Genomic DNA, 20,885 nt, shown 5'->3' on the forward strand with positions numbered 1-20,885 from the left:
AAACTCCACATAAAGAAAATCAAGAGAATTATCTTGTAATTTTATTTCTGTACATAAACCAGCACCAGCATCCACTTCCTGTCCGCTGACGGCTCCTGGATGCGTCTTTGGCGACAGTAAATCTCTTCACAGCGAGACACACCGGATTCTTTTCTGATAACATTTTTACTTCCGTCCATAAAGTCCCATGACTCTGCTGTTTTGACCTGCGTCTCCTCAGTCGTCTCCCTCCTCCTCCTCGTGGGATCCGATGGTCCGCAGGTCTGGCGGCTCCTCCAGCGCCTCCTGCTGGACGTGTTGGATGGACACCATGCCGGTCAGGAGAGCGTAGCTCAGCATGGCGCCCAGAGCCACCAGAGCCGACAGGACCTGCTTCCTCCGCTTGTTGGGGACGTGATCAAAGTCTCCGCCTTCAGGCTGAGAGGACGTCTTCTGACCGGAGCTCTCTGAAACACAACATGAGGACGAGACACCGGCGAAGCCGCCCCGAACAATAAGACACCAAACATTGAGCTCATTCATCTCTTCACACACTTTGGTTTCCTGATTAAAGCCGCACAGATTTATGATGTCATTCAGTGATGTCATATAAACCCGACGAGATAAACGAGAGTTTCACATCTTGGTGATGTCAGACTGAAGTGACGTCTTTTTACAGTAAACATTCGGCTCTCAGTGGATCACTTGTATCTGGTCTACAGTAAACCTGATGACCCGGGTCCACCAGCCCCGGTCTGGCTTTGTGGGCTCACCTCTGCCGTCTCTAGGGAAGTAGAGCAGCAAGATGTTGGTGCAGAAGTTGGTCAGGTTGTCGAGGGATTTCAGATGCTGCTGCAGTTTCCCGTTGGGCAGTTTGGACTTCAGGATGGGAGCTAAGTGACCGAACACGTAGGCGTCCAGAGACGAAGGCCTGCAGAGGCAACGTCACACAGCAGATTCACATCGTTTCCTGGTCTGATTTACAAGTCCACAATAAGTAGAACAAGACCTCAGATATTAATATCGGTCTGACATTGTGCATTATGTACTGACACAGTCCAATAACATACATCATAAGGAAAGATAACCACACACTTGTATTCCTACAGACAGTAATCTCTCTACGACCAGAGTCTGAACCACTTATAGAGCCAGAACCAGAACCTCTTAAGCTGTTTTCAGTCCTGATGATTGGTTTGTTAGAGAACTGATAAATATCAAGAAGTCCAGATTCAGCACCTCTAGATATCTGAGCAGCTGGAAGACTCAGAAACAGATTGCTCTGGTGTTATTATATCAACAGGTAGAGATCACAGAGTCTGGATCAACTTACGAATCCCCAAAGAAGAACTTGTGTGAGCCGAGGCGCTGGGACAGCAGGTTCATACACTCTGCAGCATCACGGTACAACTGAAACACACAACACAGTTTATTGTCTTCAATAAGGAATCAATATATACATCCAGACATATAGATATAAGTCACAGGGAGTACCTCCAGCTCTTCACTGAGGGGGGACACTGCCCCAACGAGAGACTAAAGGGTGGTCTGGTGGAGGACCATGAACATCCAGAGACCTGATTCAGCAGCTGTTCTGGTTTGTTTTATTCTTACTGGACTCAAAGTGTCTAAAGCATAAGTGCGTTACACTACGACATAATGTCCACGTCACGTTCTTGTTTTCCTGCTGACAGGAACGACGTGTTCTTTAACGATGTTCCCCTGAACGCTGTCTGACCTCTGACCTCCTTCCAAAGTGGATGGACTGTTTCAGACCAGCAGTTTTCCAACAGAAAAATCCACTGACGAAAGTTTTCCTTTCCTGTAAAGTTGTTCCAACCACTTCAAGGAGCAGCCTGAACACATGGAAACGATACTTGTGTTCAAACTGCTGCTGTTCTGATGTTCCTGCAGTGACGGACGCAGAGAGCTTTACACATCAAGGTTTCAGTTTTGTGTACAAGACAGCATTTTCATTTGTGGGGAAAACTTTCGTTTTTCACGTGAACATCACGGCTTTCGTTTCAAACATGTAAACTTATACAGAATTCAAAACCTAATTCGGAGGCGTCCTCACCTCCTTCTCCAGCTCCTCTCCGGCCTCCAGGCTCTCGTCGCCTCGCTGCAGTCGCAGTTTTTCCAGCTGTCTGCTTTGCATTCGTCCGGGCAGGAAGAAGTTCAGAGGGAACGGCATGTGCTCCGCGTACCAGCGGCGAGTCACGTCCACGTAGTTCTTTGGCTCGATCCAGAACGCGTAGATCTAGGACAGACAACAGCTACACTGCTTTTAGGTTTTATGGCACAACACAAGTTCAATGACAAAAGCGTCTGTTTGTTTCTCACCAGAGCAGGCTTGAGTTTCTCCTCCATCAGAGAGATGAAGGCCAAACTGTCAGCTCCCTCTTTGGCCGACAGATCATAGTCTGCGTTGTATTTCTGAAAAACACATATCAGATTATCTGCTGAGTGAGAAAACACACCACTGGAACTGGTCCAACCAGACCTGCTGCAGTCACTTCCATAAAGGTCATGAGCTGATGCAGATCCTGTAAAGGTCTCGGTGTGCTTCACAGGAACTGGTTCATACAGGGTGGCGTGTACCGTCTCCTGGAAGACTTTCAGTGTTGTTCACATGAGAAGTGAGCACAAGTATTAAAACAGATACATCCCTCCTCAGCAACGACAAGCTCCAGCACAGAGTGCAGCCATGTTGGTTTATGATGATCTTCCACATGTTTCATATTTTACGCCCTCTGGCGTTTCGGAGAATAGACTTAGACTTTATTAATCCCACAGCGGGGAAATTTACACGTCACAGCAGCAAAGACAGAAAGGTGCAGAAACACACAGCAGACAGCACTGTGTCGATAAGAATTAGAAGTATTTTTTTAAAAAAGAAAAACAATATACAAATAAATACAGATATAAAAAATGGGGGACAAAAATAAATATATACACGGAAAATATAAAGTATGTACAAATTGTGCAGATTTATGTGCAGTTAAACAGTCTTATAGCAGTCAGAATGAACGACCTGCGGTAGCGCTCCTTCTTACACCGTGGGTTTAACAGTCTGCTGCTGAATAAGAAAGAATCTAAATTTGAATTTATTGATTACTTTAAAATCTGAATTTTGGAACCGGTTCTCGATGCCCGGCCCCACTCAGGACATAAAAACAGGGGTTTCAATGTTTCAGCTGCCGATCTGAGTTCAGTTTGTGAAGCTTCAGTTTCAGCCCTGATGTGTGTGTTTACAGGGTTTATTGGCTCTTCTGGCTCTCTGTTTCCGTTTGTTCCATCTGTTTCCATGCGAGCTGACAGCAGCTGTTCTGAAGCAATGCATGCTGGGATCCAGCACATCATGAGTCTGGCATGATCCTGCAACCAGGTGTGCTAGATTTATGGGTCATGTTGGGTCTCCAGGCAGGACGTGGACGTGTTATAAGAAGTGGATACAGGAAACCTCCTGACGGATAGGTGTCTCAGCCAATCACATTCAGCCTTTGTGGTAACCAGTCAGTCATCGCTCAGGCTTCCTGGCCACCGGACTGTGACTCTTTTCCATCTTTACACTTTCTGATTTTATCTTCACACATAGAGAAAAACTATGTTTGTTGTTATAGAGACTGTTGATCATAGTTAGTTATTTATTTCTTTTTATTATATGAACATGTTGACCAGCAGTCACCGCCGAGCTGCTGACAAAGTCAACACGAGTACAGATTAATAACAGCAGAGAGACTGTGAGGACGTTTAAAATGAGACAACAGACAGTTCAAGACGAGCCACAGAGTTAGCATCTAAAGGAGCTTCTGTATAAAACATGAAATAACTCTGAAACGTTTCCAGGAGCCGGAGCTCAGCCGGATGCTGTGCACATTCAGTTTTACTGAGATAAAAGTGTTAAGTTTGTCCTGAGGGAGGTGCCAGGGGACAGGTCACAGGGTTCAACCTCTGGGGGTCAGGAACATCAACAAACTCTGCTGTTTTCACTGGATAAAAGTGAAACTGAGACCTGAATGAAGGGAAAAGAAGAAGAAGAAGAAGAAGAAGTGTGAAGTGTGACTGAAGTGGATAAAGACTTCAGTCTGCAGCGCAGCGTGAAGCCAGCAGTTTTCTCCTCTGAGCTTCTTCAGCAGCAGCTCTCCTGTCGTTGTGGTTTCTGGTTTCTGACTAACCTACCGCAGCGTGGAGGCACCAAGCATGCTGGGTAATGTCTTCCAGCTGCCTGTTGGCTGCTGAACGCAGGCGGAGGGCAGCGTTTGGCTCAGAGGAACTGAATCTGAAGGAAAACTCCAGCTGAAGGTCATGAAGAAAAGACGTCACTGTGGAGAGTCAGCTGGTGTTACAAAGAGGAAACTCTGAGAGCTGAAGGAGGTGTCACAGGTCAGACCAGTCAGGAGGTCTCAGCAGGACCACAGAGACCGGACAAACATGAGGTCAGCTTCTGCAGGAGCCAAAATACACACCGTGGTTTGAAGGTATTTGTTGGATTAAGAGAAGCACAGCAGCGACGCTGAGCTCTGTTCATTTCACTTCACACTTCAGACAATGTCTCAATGAGATGAATGAGTCCTGTTTAAATAAAGGTTAAATAAAAACGACACACAGCGGCTGTTTTCAGTGTGATGACTAGATTTAGTTTAAAAGAGGAGAAGAGTAGAGTCACGGCTCCAAGCACAGAGGACCATCTATCCACATAAGGCAAAGACGGATGCTGTTTGAGTTCTATAGAGAACCGTTCTCTCTCCTGCTGAGGTTAATGAGGATTATCAGCTCTGTAGGAATGTGTCTCCGGCTGCAGCTTCCTGTTGTTTAATGAGTTTTTCCAGTCTGCTGCAGAGCACACACACACACAATACACACAGCGCACAACACACACACGTAAAATGAAAATGAACCTGCGTCTGATTGGCCGGCGGGGGCCGATAAAACAAATATTCACTTCAAATGTTTAAACATTTTTCTGGCTGACAAAATACATCAATTATTGAAATGAGATTTTTCCCTCTTTTTAATCATTGATAACTGATGGATAAATAACATACAATTATATCATATCAGCCCTAGTGCATGCTGGGGAGGAGGTTACCTGTTTTCTGAGGTGGATGATGATGTCAGAGGGCCTGGACAGAGTCTCCTTCTGGTTGGTCCTCAGAACAGGAAGTGATCCTTTGAAAGCAGAAAACACAACAAGAACGTCGTCAACAGTTTCTTCTTCACGTGTGACGGAGTGACAGTGAACCTTCATGTGTCTCACCGCTGGGACTCCTCCAGGGGTTGGACATCTTCCGGAGTTTGAGAGGAGCTCCTGCAAACTGAGCGTACGCCTGCAGACAGAGAGCAGGTCAACAAAAACACATATTAACTTCACAGCAGACTAACTTCACAGCAGATTAACTTCACAGCAGACTAACTTCACAGCAGATTAACTTCACAGCAGACTAATTTCACAGCAGACTAATTTCACAGCAGATTAACTTCACAGCAGACTAACTTCACAGCAGACTAACTTCAATTCACAGCAGACTAACTTCACAGCAGATTAACTTCACAGCAGACTAACTTCACAGCAGATTAACTTCACAGCAGACTAACTTCACAGCAGACTAACTTCAATTCACAGCAGACTAACTTCACAGCAGATTAACTTCACAGCAGACTAACTTCACAGCAGATTAACTTCACAGCAGACTAACTTCACAATAGACTAACGTCACAGCAGACTAACTTCACTTCACAACAGACTAACTTCACTTCACAGCAGACTAACTTTACTTCACAGCAGACTAATTTCACAGCAGACTAACTTCACAATAGACTAACGTCACAGCAGACTAACTTCACTTCACAACAGACTAACTTCACTTCACAGCAGACTAACTTTACTTTACAGCAGACTAACTTCACTTCCCAACAGACTAACTTCACAGCAGATTAACTTCACAGCAGACTAACTTCACTTCACAACAGACTAACTTCACTTCCCAACAGACTTCACTTCACAGCAGACTAACTTCACAGCAGATTAACTTCACAGCAGACTAACTTCACTTCACAACAGACTGACTTCAATACACAACAAACTTCACTTCACAGCAGACTAACTTCACAGCAGATTAACTTCACAGCAGACTAACTTCACTTCACAACAGACTGACTTCAATACACAACAAACTTCACTTCACAGCAGACTAACTTCACAGCAGATTAACTTCACAGCAGACTAACTTCAATTCACAACAGACTAACTTCACAGCAGACTAACTTCACAGCAGACTAACTTCAATTCACAGCAGACTAACTTCAATTCACAGCAGACTAACTTCACAACAGACTAACTTCAATTCACAACAGACTAACTTTAATTCACAGCAGACTAACTTCACAGCAGATTAACTTCAATTCACAGCAGACTAACTTCACAGCAGACTAACTTCAATTCACAACAGACTAACTTCAGTTCACAGCAGACTAACCTCAATTCACAACAGACTAACTTAAATTCACAACAAACTTCACTTCACAGCAGATTAACTTCACTTCACAACAGACTAACTCCACAACATATTAACAAGCAGAAGGACAAAGAGATGGACAGGGAGACAGAGAGACAGACTGAGACACAGAGAGACAGACATTATTTTTCTGTTGATGGACACCATTGTCCCACAACAGAGACATAATGTGTTAAATCCTGAAGACTGACTTGTTGAAGTTTAACATTCGTCTGTTGCATCATTACTGTGTGCAGCGGGAGGAAACAGGCTGCAGACTCGCTGCTTACAGTAAATGTTGGAGGTGACTCAGTTCTTCTGGAAATAAAAAATAAAAGCTTCATTCAACTTTTACAACCAGAAGAAATGAGGAAGAATTTCCTCATAAATCTGCAGCTGTGAAGACGTTTGTTCCACAAAGAGTAACAGACAGACACACAGCTGACTGACTGAGTGTGTGTGTGTGTGTTGGACTGATGAACACTCAGTCTCATCTATCAAATCTATATGATTTGATGTCTTCTGAAGACACATCGTCCTCTGTGGAACGTCTGCACTGCACTGATCCTGCAGCTTCCGGTCTTCAGATCTGAAGGGTCCTGACTGTTAAACCAGGTCTCCTTTAGTACTGAACCAGGTTCCTGAGGATCTGGCTCATAGAGGAGCAGCAAGTCAGTGATGTAACTGGGACTAAAGTGAGTAACTAAAAGACCTGATTTTAAAGATGCTCCTCTGGTGATTAAAACTGGTTTCTGTCTGCAGGTCTGATGTTTGAAGAAGGGGGACAAGATGTTCTTGTAAAATTGGGACTTGAATGATTTCAGACTGGTTTGGTTCTGGAGAAGGTTTTGGGACATCCAGACAATTACTGATGCACGTTGTCTTCTTCTCTGGTTTTTAATAGGACACGTGCGTGTCATTAGCATAAACACTGAGGGGGGAGATGAAGGCTTCTCCTCATGTGTGAAAGAACACATCGTGTTGTTTTGAATTAACAGGCGCTAAAAGCTGCTGCTCTGAGACCAGCGAACAGTCCAGACTGCGTTGGTGCAGCTGTGAGAGTTTAACAGCCAGCAGAGCTGCAGACACAACAACTACGACCTCATGACCCTCCACCTGTCTGGACACCTGAAGCCCCGCCTCCTCTCACACCTTCTGCTTCCTGAACTGTCTCAGTCTGAAAATCTTAAACATGTTGCTGACTGCTTCACTTCATGAAGGAGCTGTTTAAATTCAGTGACCTTTATTAGTTCTGAAGACTCAGAGCGACAGGACACTACAGGAGGACAGGCTGTCCACATCCGTCCGGATATACGTGTAGATGATAGATAAGGTTAATAATTTAATGTATTATTATTATTTATTATTTGAACAATGTGATGTCAATCACCACCTGACTGATACTGATTTTGATATTTAGGAATTTAAAAAATAAAATATTGATATCGATCAGCCTCAAACATCACTGGTTATTAAATAACTTATTTAATTAAATAAGGTATTTAATAATAACCAGGTGTCTCAACATTCTGGGTCAAACTGCTCTGATCCTGGCCTACACCACTCTGGGTTCTGGACCACTCTGGGTTCTGGTCTGGATGACACAAGCACACAGACATGCCATTGTGTGATGTTTCCAGACCAGCAGCAGATTCAGGTTCCTCCAGCGGTTTGGAAAAACCTGCTGGTGATTCCCAGTAGCGACAGATTAGTGTTTTCCAGCCGCTCCATCATTACCCAGACTGCACTGCTGCTCTGGGCTCAGATCTCAGTCCAACACAAACATGTTTCCATCAGGTTTAATCCTTCAGAGGAGCGCTGCGGCCCTCGGTGCGGTCTGCAGGCCGGATCACTGTATCCACACTGTCACCAGAGTCTTTGGACCACATCAGTCATGGAAACACAGTCAGTCTGCAGCAGCAGTGCATTCTGGGTGGTCATGAGTTGATTCAAACTACAACCAACAAAATAGTTGATTTAAATGTTGATTAAAAAAGATAAATCTGCTTTATGACGTGGTAGATGGTCACAAACTGTGCTTCTTATCAGGATGAATGACTTTATTTTGTATTCTTGCTAAAGCTCGATCAATTACTGATGACTGTGATTGATCAATCTCTTCTAATTGTTTCATTACTGCAATAGTACAGACTGGACCAACTAGATGTGGGAACAGGACCTCTTCACGAAATATAACACACAAATAGAATATTTTTAATAAGTTTAAAGAGGAAGAGCAAGATGAGAAGCATCAGGATCTCAGAAAGTGACTGATTGATTTTACTTTTTCAGTGCAGATTATATAGAAAGATCATATAGACAAGGTTATAGACAAAAGGAAATAAAAAAAGACAGCAAAGTAAAACTCTGTGAGGCCTGAAGGTTAAAGCTACTCTGGTGCCATCCTGTGGGATGATGAAGAATTACATCCTGCAGTGATCAATGATCATGCCTTCACTTATTCCACTTAATATTGAGTTTCATTGCTACACAGATGACATGCAACTGTGTGTCCTGATCACTAATGTCTCCTGTGTCATGTCCTCGCTGAAATTAGGAAACTACTCCAAATCAAAAAATAATAATAAATATGTGATCGGGGTCCAAGCAGATGGCGAGCATGTGGATGCTTCTTTCTTATTTCACTGACAAGAAGCAAAGCTCTTGATTTTCTCATCAATAACTCATCGTGGTCGTCACTATATGCTGAAGCTCTGTTGACGTATTCAAATCTACTTTCAGATCTGTCTAATTTCCCCCAGGGATCAATAAAGTATTTCTGATTCTGATTCGGAACATTTTGATTTGATCTTATGACCTTCAGCGAAGACAAGCTGCACATGACTGCATCTGTTGCTGTGTTGATGAAACTGATTGGCTTGTAGAACTGAAACGGAATGACCTATCAGCGAAGTCTGCAGAGGATCCTGACTACGTTTTGGGACGTTGGTCCAGCGGTGTCTGACCAGATGATGGAAACAGGATTTTTATAGCAGAGGAGCAGCTGCAGACGACTCAAGAGATTAACATGATGAAAGAATTTGGACATTTGAGATAATGGCGAAAATGTAAACTTGATTATAACAGCGCCACCTTGACATCAATGAGTGTTATTACATGTTTGTAGGCGTCAAATCATCAACAAAGTAAAGTTGTTTTCAACTCGTCAGATCAACCGACCATCAATGGAATTCAATAAAAAATAACATTTATATATACATATATATATATATACATATATATCTGCATATATATGTATATATATATATATATAAATATAAGGTACTTTATGTGTGTGTATATATATATACACACACATATACATACATATATAGTAAAACCATCTGAGCAGAGATTAATCGACTAATCGTCGCAGCTCATTTTCCACGTTGCCTGTGACATCATCATGAGGAAGTGAGTTTGACGTTTGAAACTGTCACTATTTACAAAAGTGACATAATTACCAATTGCCAATTTACCAACACAGAAACACATTGATTGATTACCACATGTATATTTATGTATGTACAAATACATTATGTGTGACCGTCGCCACTGTTTTCACTCAGTTTTACCGGAAACCGTCTTCACGCTGTCCGTTAACTGTCAGTCTGTCGTTCATTGAGCCGTTAGCATGCTAACGCTAGCAGCAGTTACCGTGTGATTTAACCCTTGTTGCTGTGTGTGAATGAGACCGACAGACAGCCACTGAACCGGTTCGGTCCGGTGTGAACGGAGACTCACCAGAACCACCAGACAGTCGGTGTTGACGGACGGTAAACCCCAGTCTCCTTCCCAGCAAAACAACTCGTCGGGCGGCGCCATCTTCGGCTGAGACCGTGACCTTTCACACCGGAAGTGGAGCTCGACCCGTTGCCGTTGACAACCAGAATAAAATCCACTTAAAAAAAAATATATAAATATTATTCATGATGTGATTCATTTGCTGAAGTACTGAAGTATTAATATCAACATGTTTAAATACGTCAGAACAAGTACAGTATCAGCAGTAACAGTGCACAAGCTTCATGTAGTATCAGCTGTAACAGTACACGAGCTTCATGTAGTATCAGCAGTAACAGAACACGAGCTTCATGTAGTATCACACGAGCTTCATGTAGTATCAGCAGTAACAGAACACGAGCTTCATGTAGTATCACACAAGCTTCATGTAGTATCAGCAGTAACAGTACACGAGCTTCATGTAGTATCACACAAGCTTCATGTAGTATCACACGAGCTTCATGTAGTATCAGCAGTAACAGTACACGAGCTTCATGTAGTATCAGCAGTAACAGTACACAAGCTTGTAGTATCAGCAGTAACAGAACACGAGCTTCATGTAGTATCAGCAGTAACAGAACACGAGCTTCATGTAGTATCACACGAGCTTCATGTAGTATCAGCAGTAACAGAACACGAGCTTCATGTAGTATCACACGAGCTTCATGTAGTATCAGCAGTAACAGAACACGAGCTTCATGTAGTATCAGCAGTAACAGAACACGAGCTTCATGTAGTATCACACGAGCTTCATGTAGTATCAGCAGTAACAGAACACGAGCTTCATGTAGTATCACACGAGCTTCATGTAGTATCAGCAGTAACAGAACACGAGCTTCATGTAGTATCACACAAGCTTCATGTAGTATCAGCAGTAACAGTACACGAGCTTCATGTAGTATCACACGAGCTTCATGTAGTATCAGCTGTAACAGTACACGAGCTTCATGTAGTATCACACGAGCTTCATGTAGTATCAGCAGTAACAGTACACGAGCTTCATGTAGTATCACACGAGCTTCATGTAGTATCAGCAGTAACAGAACACGAGCTTCATGTAGTATCACACGAGCTTCATGTAGTATCAGCAGTAACAGTACACGAGCTTCATGTAGTATCACACGAGCTTCATGTAGTATCAGCAGTAACAGTACACGAGCTTCATGTAGTATCACACGAGCTTCATGTAGTATCAGCAGTAACAGTACACAAGCTTCATGTAGTATCAGCTGTAACAGAACACGAGCTTCATGTAGTATCAGCAGTAACAGAACACGAGCTTCATGTAGTATCACACAAGCTTCATGTAGTATCAGCAGTAACAGTACACGAGCTTCATGTAGTATCACACGAGCTTCATGTAGTATCAGCAGTAACAGAACACGAGCTTCATGTAGTATCACACGAGCTTCATGTAGTATCAGCAGTAACAGTACACGAGCTTCATGTAGTATCAGCTGTAACAGAACACGAGCTTCATGTAGTATCAGCAGTAACAGTACACGAGCTTCATGTAGTATCACACGAGCTTCATGTAGTATCAGCAGTAACAGAACACGAGCTTCATGTAGTATCAGCTGTAACAGTACACGAGCTTCATGTAGTATCACACGAGCTTCATGTAGTATCAGCAGTAACAGTACACGAGCTTCATGTAGTATCACACGAGCTTCATGTAGTATCAGCAGTAACAGTACACGAGCTTCATGTAGTATCACACGAACTTCATGTAGTATCAGCAGTAACAGTACACGAGCTTCATGTAGTATCACACGAGCTTCATGTAGTATCAGCAGTAACAGTACACGAGCTTCATGTAGTATCACACGAGCTTCATGTAGTATCAGCAGTAACAGTACACGAGCTTCATGTAGTATCACACGAACTTCATGTAGTATCAGCAGTAACAGAACACGAGCTTCATGTAGTATCACACGAGCTTCATGTAGTATCAGCAGTAACAGAACACGAGCTTCATGTAGTATCAGCTGTAACAGAACACGAGCTTCATGTAGTATCAGCTGTAACAGAACACGAGCTTCATGTAGTATCACACAAGCTTCATGTAGTATCAGCAGTAACAGAACACGAGCTTCATGTAGTATCAGCAGTAACAGTACACGAGCTTCATGTAGTATCAGCTGTAACAGAACACGAGCTTCATGTAGTATCAGCTGTAACAGAACACGAGCTTCATGTAGTATCAGCAGTAACAGTACACGAGCTTCATGTAGTATCACACGAGCTTCATGTAGTATCAGCAGTAACAGTACACAAGCTTCATGTAGTATCAGCAGTAACAGTACACAAGCTTCATGTAGTATCACACGAGCTTCATGTAGTATCAGCAGTAACAGTACACGAGCTTCATGTAGTATCAGCAGTAACAGTACACAAGCTTCATGTAGTATCAGCAGTAACAGTACACAAGCTTCATGTAGTATCACACGAGCTTCATGTAGTATCAGCAGTAACAGAACACGAGCTTCATGTAGTATCAGCAGTAACAGAACACGAGCTTCATGTAGTATCAGCAGTAACAGAACACGAGCTTCATGTAGTATCAGCAGTAACAGTACACAAGCTTCATGTAGTATCACACGAGCTTCATGTAGTATCAGCAGTAACAGTACACAAGCTTCATGTAGTATCAGCTGTAACAGAACACGAGCTTCATGTAGTATCAGCAGTAACAGTACACGAGCTTCATGTAGTATCACACGAGCTTCATGTAGTATCAGCAGTAACAGTACACAAGCTTCATGTAGTATCAGCAGTAACAGTCGTTCGACTGTTGTGTAACAGTGAGTTTAACAACACATATTCTACAACGTGAGAGGAAGAAGTTGGAAGATGTCACTCACTTACAAAAGAAGGGAATTCACTCGGTCAGAGATACAAAAACAAACAGACGCAGTAAAAAAATACATAAAGTAGCCAAAACGTCTGTGCGTCTGCAGGGCTGCAGTCCCCCAGCACCCCCCACCACCTGAGACATGTTTGGCCTGCCTCCAGCCAAACTCTGTACAATCTTTGTGACTCAGAAAGGCCTGTTTTTAATCCAGAGACATGATCACAAGTGGCCTTTGACTTGTACAGTGTGAACCTGTTGTTTTGTGGTCTGAACACATCCTCTCTCCTCGTCTGCTGAAGCCGTCGGCAGTCCTGTTTCCTGTCTTCCACTTTTTATAGTGAAGACATTCTCACTGTGAGACCAGAACGGAAGAAAAAAATAGAGTCAAATGTTTCAATAGAGCCATGAAAGTCAAAGTCTGGTGACGTTTCTCATGTTTCCTTGGTGACGGAGCATTTCCTGTTTTCTGTTGTCTCTCAAATTGAGACATGAACACTCAAATAATTTCTTTCAAATTAAATCAAATTTGTTCATTTTATTTACATGGCACCATTCTTACAAAACCACGAGACACAGCGCTTCATATAATACAATAAAATATAGAAAAGAAATATTAATACAAAGATAAAATCCAAAGTGAACATATTCAACAAGGAGACAGAATTCACTTCATTGATAAAGTCAGAGGTGGATACTGTGTCCATAACAACCTCAGAAGACAAGTCAACTACAACTCCCAGTGAGCATTGCTGCAAGAATCATCCAATCAGAGAGCTTCACTCTTTTTGTGTATAGTGGTTGCTAAGCTGTGCTATATGTTTGCAGTAGTCAGAGGTAGTAGTAGTACTTGTAGTACCAACGAGGAAGGCAGAAACCAGTTCAGAACCAGAACAGATGGTCCCATATTACATTTAAACAGAAACTAACTTGTATTTACATCATTTTACTCTCCAAAGAAGCAGGACAGATTCCTGAAGAGACTCTGCAGCTCAGTCTACATGTTCTAAACGGTTCACATTCAAGTCCACCTATGAGACTTCCTGCAGCACACTTCAGGCTGATGAACCTTTTCAAAGACTCCTGTCACGTCCCACCCTCATGCTGTTGTTTAATGGGGGTCCTGTGGGGTGAATGAGGTGTGACCTCAGCCTGTGCTGGCTACTGAGCTGTAGATGGAGGCGTCCTCTGCCTCCTCTGTTGGTCTGAAGAAAAGGAGAAACAGGAGTCAGTGGACAGGTTGTGTGCGCTCTCTATGTGCTCCACCACCAATAAACCCACATGACCCACATATGGCTTCAAATCACTGACCAGAGCAGGTGATGTTAAAAACAGCCCCCGGCCCACAGACAGAAACACAGTCTGACTGAGCGCAAAAGACTTGAAACTGTCACCTGCATCCAATACAACAAACAATTTACGATTGTTACCGTTAGACTTTTAAATCTTCAGCCTTTTGTAGTGAAATAATGATGACTAAGGGTTTCTGATTATTATTTGATCTTGTCTTTTAATTGAACTTCCTGTTGCATTAAGATTGTTTTATGCTGAATTGTGCGACAGAAATGAATTTATTATTGATATTATTATTAGCTGCTTTTGTGTCAAAGTTTCAAACCTGTAACTTTGTTCTCTGTTGGACATTTACAATGTTTACACACGAACACACATACAAACACGCGTGTCACAGACATGAAGTGTCCTGCCCACCTGGTCCGGCTCCTGTGTTTGAACTGGACGGAGACGTAGCTGACCTCCTCCACTGCTTGGCTGGTTTCCTGTTTCCTGCCCCCTCCCTCCTGCTCAGCGGGCAGCAGGATGTTGTTGTAGATGTTATCAGGAAGCTGAAAACCACAGACAGGAAGGGATGAGGAAAGAGAGACTGTTTCTGTATCTGTTTCATTTCAAATTTTAAGTAAATACTTCAAACAAACTCAAAATGCTTCACCTTTAATATAAACTCAGGTTCCCTTAAATCTACAAGTCTGAAATGTTTCTGAATGTAAAAACTCAGCTTCTTAAATAACCCTAATATTAGGTTATTAAAACCATTAATCATCAGCATCGGATCATTTACAACATTTAGGGACCAGTTTCGTCTGTTAAAGATTAAATTCTTGTTCTTGTCTCTTTAGCTCTTGAAGTTGTTTAATCCTGCACATCCCACCTTAATATGAACATAAAACTTTAGGAACTTATTAGAGTTACGGCCAGAAACGTGTTTGTCAGGGTCATTTTGGGGTCACAGTGACCTTTGACCCCCAAATTCTAATCAGTTCATCCATCAGTCCAAGTGGAGGAAGTTCCTTCCAGGTGACCCCGAGATATAAAACAGCACTTTACAGTTACAAGAGATGTAAGAACAAGAAATGTCCCGTATGATGTTTTTAACTAACATTAACATTGATACTGTTCTTCACGCTTCTCAATGATTTCAAGGATTTTTGTAATTGTATTTTTATATTCTTATATATTCTTTTTTAGCATAGCGTTGTAGCATCTGTGCAGAGACAGCAGAGGAAAAACTCGGAGTCTTCTGCCGCATGTTGGACGGCGTGTTGCTGCAACCTTGAAAGGTTTCTTGTTATAATGAGAAAATGTTATGTTATAACAGGAAAAGTTTGTGTAACGAGATGCATTGGTTTTGTGAATTGACGAAGAAGTTACGTGATATAACAACATAAAGTTTAATTTGGTTTCTAGTATGAAAAGGATGTTATTATGAAAAGGATGGACAGATGTACTTTTGTCATGGTGGCAACCATACACTGCCGTACACACACACCAATATTTATTAAGTGAACCATAAACACAACAAAGATCACTTTGTAAATATAGCTTAATCTTCTTCATCATCCTCATCCTCATGATAATAAAACAAATATAGAAACACTAGAACTAAAGATGAAATGTATTAAGAGTCCCACAGTAACTCACCTTGTGTTCCACCTCCCCTCCCACAGCTGCCCGATCCTTATCTGCTGCCCGCCTCCTGCAAACACAACCATAACACCACAACAACAAGCTTCAAAAGCTAAATACAGGCAACAAACACGTATAGAAGGAGAAGGAGGCGTGGAAGTGGCAAACCACTGGAGATTTAGATCCATATCTCATAATTATTAAATGTGTTATCTCTTAAAGGATCTTTTCTCAGAATAATGAGATGGAGTCGTAATTTAAATCTTCAACTGTCTTTTCTTTGGTGAGTGTGATGTGTTTCTGCATGATATGGGTTTTATAAGAATATCCTTTGCTAGGTGAGAGAGGTGAGTTTATCATGCAGGATTAGCAGACAGGCTAACAGAGTGTGCTAACATCTTAGGCTCTGCTGTAGCCCAATCCATCACTACTGTTGTGGCTGTAAAACGGTGGATAAATACTTTTGAGCAAAATGACTAATTTCACCTTCAGAATTTGATCAATTCGGTCCAATAACATTAGGAAAGTCTAGAAGAGTGAATTGTTTTATCCCCATTCAAGTTAGCATAGGGCTAAACAGGAAGTTGACTCAATCAGTAGAGTAACCAGTAACGGCAGCTTTCAGATAAATGTAGTGGAGTAAAAAGTACAATATTTCCTAAATAGAAAACTTCTCATACGTATGTAGCGTGATCAACATGGATCCTGATGAACATTTTGTATCTCTTATTGATAAAGGAATTAACCTTCCCTGAAGTGTTGTCCACATGGCCTCCAGATCATGAAGACTCAAGGATGAACTTCCCCCAAACTCCATGTCTTCACATGACCTCTGGGTCATAAAACAGACCCCACCCGTCCTCCAAGAGGATGCCACGGGAAGTTAAGTGACAACTGGCCAATTTACGAGCCTCACTAACAATTCAGCTCTCTGGAATCAGGAAACAAAGGGACTGACTGTCTGTGGGTCTGTAGGTCTGTGGGTCTGTAGGTCTGTAGGTCTGTCGGTCTGTGGGTCTGTGGGTCTGCAGGTCTGTGGGTCTGCAGGTCTGTGGTTCTGTAGGTCTCTTGGGTCTGTGGGTCTGTGGGTCTGTAGGTCTATAGGTCTGTGGGTCTGTAGGTCTGTGGGTCTGTGGGTCTCTTGGGTCTGTAGGTCTATAGGTCTGTGGGTCTGTAGGTCTGTGGGTCTGTGGGTCTGCAGGTCTGTGGGTCTGCAGGTCTGTGGTTCTGTAGGTCTCTTGGGTCTGTGGGTCTGTGGGTCTGTAGGTCTGTAGCTCTCCACCATCCTCCACTTCATTATGTACCAACTTGTATTTAGGCCTAAGCTACTTACTTTTGGTGCTGACTTTATTAAGTGGTATTAACGCTACATTATGTGCAGTACTGCAGTAAATGTACTTATTCCAGCTGTGTCTCTCCGTGAATTCTTGAGCTGCAGACAGATTTATTAAAGTACCTTTTGACGATGCAGAGGACCATAATAAGAGTGAACAAAGCCAGCAGGACACCAAATGCCACTCCAACTATCAGAGACAGGAAACCACCGTCTGCTGTAAGAGACGGGATATAAACTGTTGACTTATTATCATTTGCAGTCACCACTCGGAGGAAATGAAACATCAGGGTCATCACACAGAGTCCAGAAGAACAGAATCAGAATCAGAATCAGAAATACTTTATTGATCCTGGGGGGGGGGTTATACAACACCTGAACATCAAACTGACAAAACTTTCACTGTCAGTTTTTCAAAATAAGACTACATCCACACTAAGTCGGTTAACCATAAATAAAGGTTAATGATAGTGGATGTGACATTTGACTCTAATCAATATTTTATATTCCTGTAACAATGGATCACATGACTACTTGCATGTAAAAGCTGTTGCTCATAGTGATTAGTCTCCATCTCTGGAGCTTTTTAGCATCTTTTAGCTAGTTTTGCAGCACATTTCCTGTCTGTTTTCAGAATAAACAGAATTCTGCTGTCCCAAAGGAGGTTTAAATGACCTGACAGACCTCAGTTTGTAGGGGACTGGCCTCTTCAGTGTGGACCTGGTCTCAGTTCGATTTCTGACGGCTCAAAAAGTAAGAACCCCCTGAAAAAGTAATAAGATAAAATTGGATCAAACCTTCCTCCTCAGCCTCCACCTGCAGGCTGTACGGCAGCGAGAGCGTGCCCACGTTGGTCTTCAAACCACAGGTGTAGTTCCCAGAATGCTCTGCAGTCAGAGGGCCGAGCCAGAGGGCGGGGCCAGACTTTAAGAGGGCGTGGCCATCTCTGGACCAGGTGACCTCCAGTTGGTGGACAGTGCAGTCTGCAGTGCAGTACAGTGTGACGGTTTCAGCCTCCCTCACCTCTCTGTCACCACTGGAGCTCTTTATCCTCATCTGAGTCGCATCTGGATTAAATGTATAAAGTTAGTTTACTTGACTTCTATTCATTAAACTGTGATTATGAATATGATTTGAGACTTGTTAGAACTGATGAATCCATTCTTTATTGTTTTACCCTTGATCTTATCTTTGTGAGCACAGTTACTACATTAACAGTATTATTATTGGGACCAGAATATGCCAGTCTGGTTCTGGCTGACTCATGAGCCACAGAATGAATTCTATAAAATACAAAAACAAACAATCTGGAAAGAGACGCTGACCTTCAGGATTACAGATGCTCAGTGATAATAATTTAACTCTTAGCTTTACAATACAATGCTCTTACCAACGACTGTGACGCTCACTCCTGATTGGCCAGTAAAATGTCCTTCCTTGTTATTAGCTTCCATTCTGAAGCGAAGAGTTGCCTGGTCTTCCTCCTGTACATCTGTGATCTGTAAGGTGCAGTTTCCCTTCTTGTCTCCCAGGTATTTGTAACGGGGGCTGTTGGTTTCTGACCTGCTGTCGTACACAGACGGGGTGGAGCCCTGACAGATCAAATGGTTCTGGCACCAGCGGACTCTGATGGTCTTTAGGGAAACGTCTCTTCCACCCTGAATGAAAGACTTCAGGGGTGTGAAGGTGCAGGGGAGGGTGACAGTCGATCCTTTCACAGCACAAACAGGATCTGGATAGTCCACACTTTGACCCAGAACACCTGGAAACACATATTCATAACAGAATGACATTAAAACCAGAGCTCAGTGTCTGAGTCTCTTTGTAAACTCAGGCCTGGTTATAAAAAAGATAAAAAAAGATTTAGAGACACGACGTCTCCGGATTCTGAGCTGAAAGCGACAAAGACAAACCAACATGCAAGATGATAAATCCACCAGACAACACACTGAACCACTGGAGCTCTGCAGGTAGACGACCCGCAAACCCAGCGAGAACGTCACATGTTCCTGCACCAAAACTGGACGGAGAGACGTGGACAATGTGGACTGCATTGACTTTATGTGTGTCAGCAACAAGTAAGTCAGCACAGACATGATGTTGGGGACTGAATCTGGGGAGTTACCAACATGACAAGTACACGCCCAAGCACAAGTCAGGCTGATTTTCAAACATGTTGCTCTTCACACACAACACAGATGATTCAAAGTGATTTACCGCACAGGGAGATAAACAAGAGGCTTAAATACGTGTGTACTTTACTATAGTACAAGTACCTCTGAACTGCACTACTGGAGTAAATGTACTCAGTTACTTCCCATAACTCAGACTACCAAATAACTCAACAGCAGATAAAATGTGCCTGTAATCATCAGGACAAGTAACCGACAGGTCTGTGGTCAGTTGTTAAAGAAGACAAAGAATACTAACAACAGTATCAGGAGACACACTTCAGTCTTACCTTCCAGCAGGAACATGAAGCTCCAGAGAATCTTTTTGTCCCAAACTGCCATCCTTAGTTTCCTGGTGAGTCTCTTGATGTTTAGACTTCTTCTCCCGTCAGAGTGTAAACTGACTGGCCGACTGACAGATTGTGAAATGATGCAGGAAACATCTTGAGGTCATTTTCTGACTTCCTCCTTTTTTTCTTTTCCAAGAAAACTTTTCTGCTTCACTTATTTACTTTTACTTCCCTAATAACACCCGCCCACGTGTGACACAACATCATCATCATATTATGAGAGGGAACGACAGTCAAAGAAACAGAAACATCAACTGACCGGCTCACTGAAACAGAGACAAATCATCTCTAAGAATAATAATAATAATAATAATAATAATCTCTGTCAGACTGAACTGTGGGAGGAAAACAAACCAATCCCAGTTTGTACACAGTGCAGATTCATCAGCTCAGATATTTCACTGAAATCTTTATAAATATAAACTCATAATTATGATTTTCTATCACAGACGTCTTCATCAGAGTTTACAAGAAGCTGTCCCACCTGTCAGAATCAGAATCAGAATCAGAAACTGTTTATTGCCAAGTAACATACATTACAAGGAATTTGCCGTGGTCTGAAGGTGCTATTGTTTTGATAACAAATAAGTAGAATATAAAAGCTAAAATAAGAATAAGAATAAAAAATAAAAATAAGATAAATAACAACAGTGCAGTGACCAGAATAAAGTAAAGTGTCCAGATAAAGTGTCCAGTAGGGGGTGGGTGCGTTAATGTAACGCAGGGGGGACAGGGGTGATGTACGTTAAAATAACGTATAACTTGTGTTTGTGTTCTGGGGGGGGGGGGGGGGGGGGGGGTCAGTGTGAGTTTGTCAGGTTGACTGCAGAGGGGAAGAAACTGTTTTTGTGGCGGGAGGTTTTGGTCCTGATGGACCGCAGCCTCCTGCCAGAGGGGAGGGGGTCGAACAGATGGTGTCCGGGGTGGGAGGGGTCGGCAGCGATCTTCCCTGCTCTCCTCAGGGTCCTGGAGGAGTACAGGTCCTGAAGAGATGGAAGG

General features: G+C 42.7%; 2 protein-coding genes across 2 annotated transcripts; both read right to left on the reverse strand.

The window, feature by feature from the left end:
• Nucleotides 1-23: 23 nt before the first annotated feature.
• On the reverse strand, nt 24-10,368 carry mtx1a (metaxin 1a). Its single transcript, XM_070911949.1, has 8 exons — nt 10,221-10,368; nt 5,240-5,309; nt 5,072-5,151; nt 2,323-2,415; nt 2,057-2,239; nt 1,313-1,389; nt 753-910; nt 24-446 (listed from the first exon to the last, which is right to left on the reverse strand). Exons 1-8 carry the CDS (start codon nt 10,299-10,301, stop codon nt 217-219), a joined length of 972 nt encoding a protein of 323 aa, XP_070768050.1. The 5' UTR covers nt 10,302-10,368; the 3' UTR covers nt 24-216.
• Nucleotides 10,369-14,231: 3,863 nt separating this feature from the next.
• On the reverse strand, nt 14,232-19,878 carry LOC139290847 (coxsackievirus and adenovirus receptor homolog). The gene is made up of 7 exons (XM_070912715.1): nt 19,827-19,878; nt 18,756-19,127; nt 18,163-18,432; nt 17,489-17,582; nt 16,048-16,102; nt 14,821-14,954; nt 14,232-14,315 (listed from the first exon to the last, which is right to left on the reverse strand). The coding sequence occupies exons 1-7, from the start codon at nt 19,876-19,878 to the stop codon at nt 14,258-14,260; spliced, it is 1,035 nt and encodes a 344-aa protein (XP_070768816.1). The 3' UTR covers nt 14,232-14,257.
• Nucleotides 19,879-20,885: the final 1,007 nt, after the last annotated feature.

This window comes from Enoplosus armatus, chromosome 9, assembly GCF_043641665.1.
Source record: "Enoplosus armatus isolate fEnoArm2 chromosome 9, fEnoArm2.hap1, whole genome shotgun sequence".
NCBI classification, from domain to species: domain Eukaryota; kingdom Metazoa; phylum Chordata; class Actinopteri; order Centrarchiformes; family Enoplosidae; genus Enoplosus; species Enoplosus armatus.

What these genes read in the sequence shown, in the direction of transcription:
- mtx1a (XM_070911949.1), bottom strand. Translation starts at nt 10,301, where the DNA reads ATGGCGCCGCCCGACGAGTTGTTTTGCTGGGAAGGAGACTGGGGTTTA. An exon ending in CCCCTGGAGGAGTCCCAGCG is followed by an intron (nt 5,152 to 5,239) that starts GTGAGACACATG and finishes CTGCTTTCAAAG; the next exon opens with GATCACTTCCTGTTCTGAGG. An exon ending in AGAAACTCAAGCCTGCTCTG is followed by an intron (nt 2,240 to 2,322) that starts GTGAGAAACAAA and finishes TGTCTGTCCTAG; the next exon opens with ATCTACGCGTTCTGGATCGA.
- LOC139290847 (XM_070912715.1), bottom strand. Translation starts at nt 19,878, where the DNA reads ATGGCAGTTTGGGACAAAAAGATTCTCTGGAGCTTCATGTTCCTGCTG. An exon ending in CTTCATGTTCCTGCTGGAAG is followed by an intron (nt 19,128 to 19,826) that starts GTAAGACTGAAG and finishes ATGTGTTTCCAG; the next exon opens with GTGTTCTGGGTCAAAGTGTG. An exon ending in GTCCTCTGCATCGTCAAAAG is followed by an intron (nt 16,103 to 17,488) that starts GTACTTTAATAA and finishes TTGTGTTTGCAG; the next exon opens with GAGGCGGGCAGCAGATAAGG.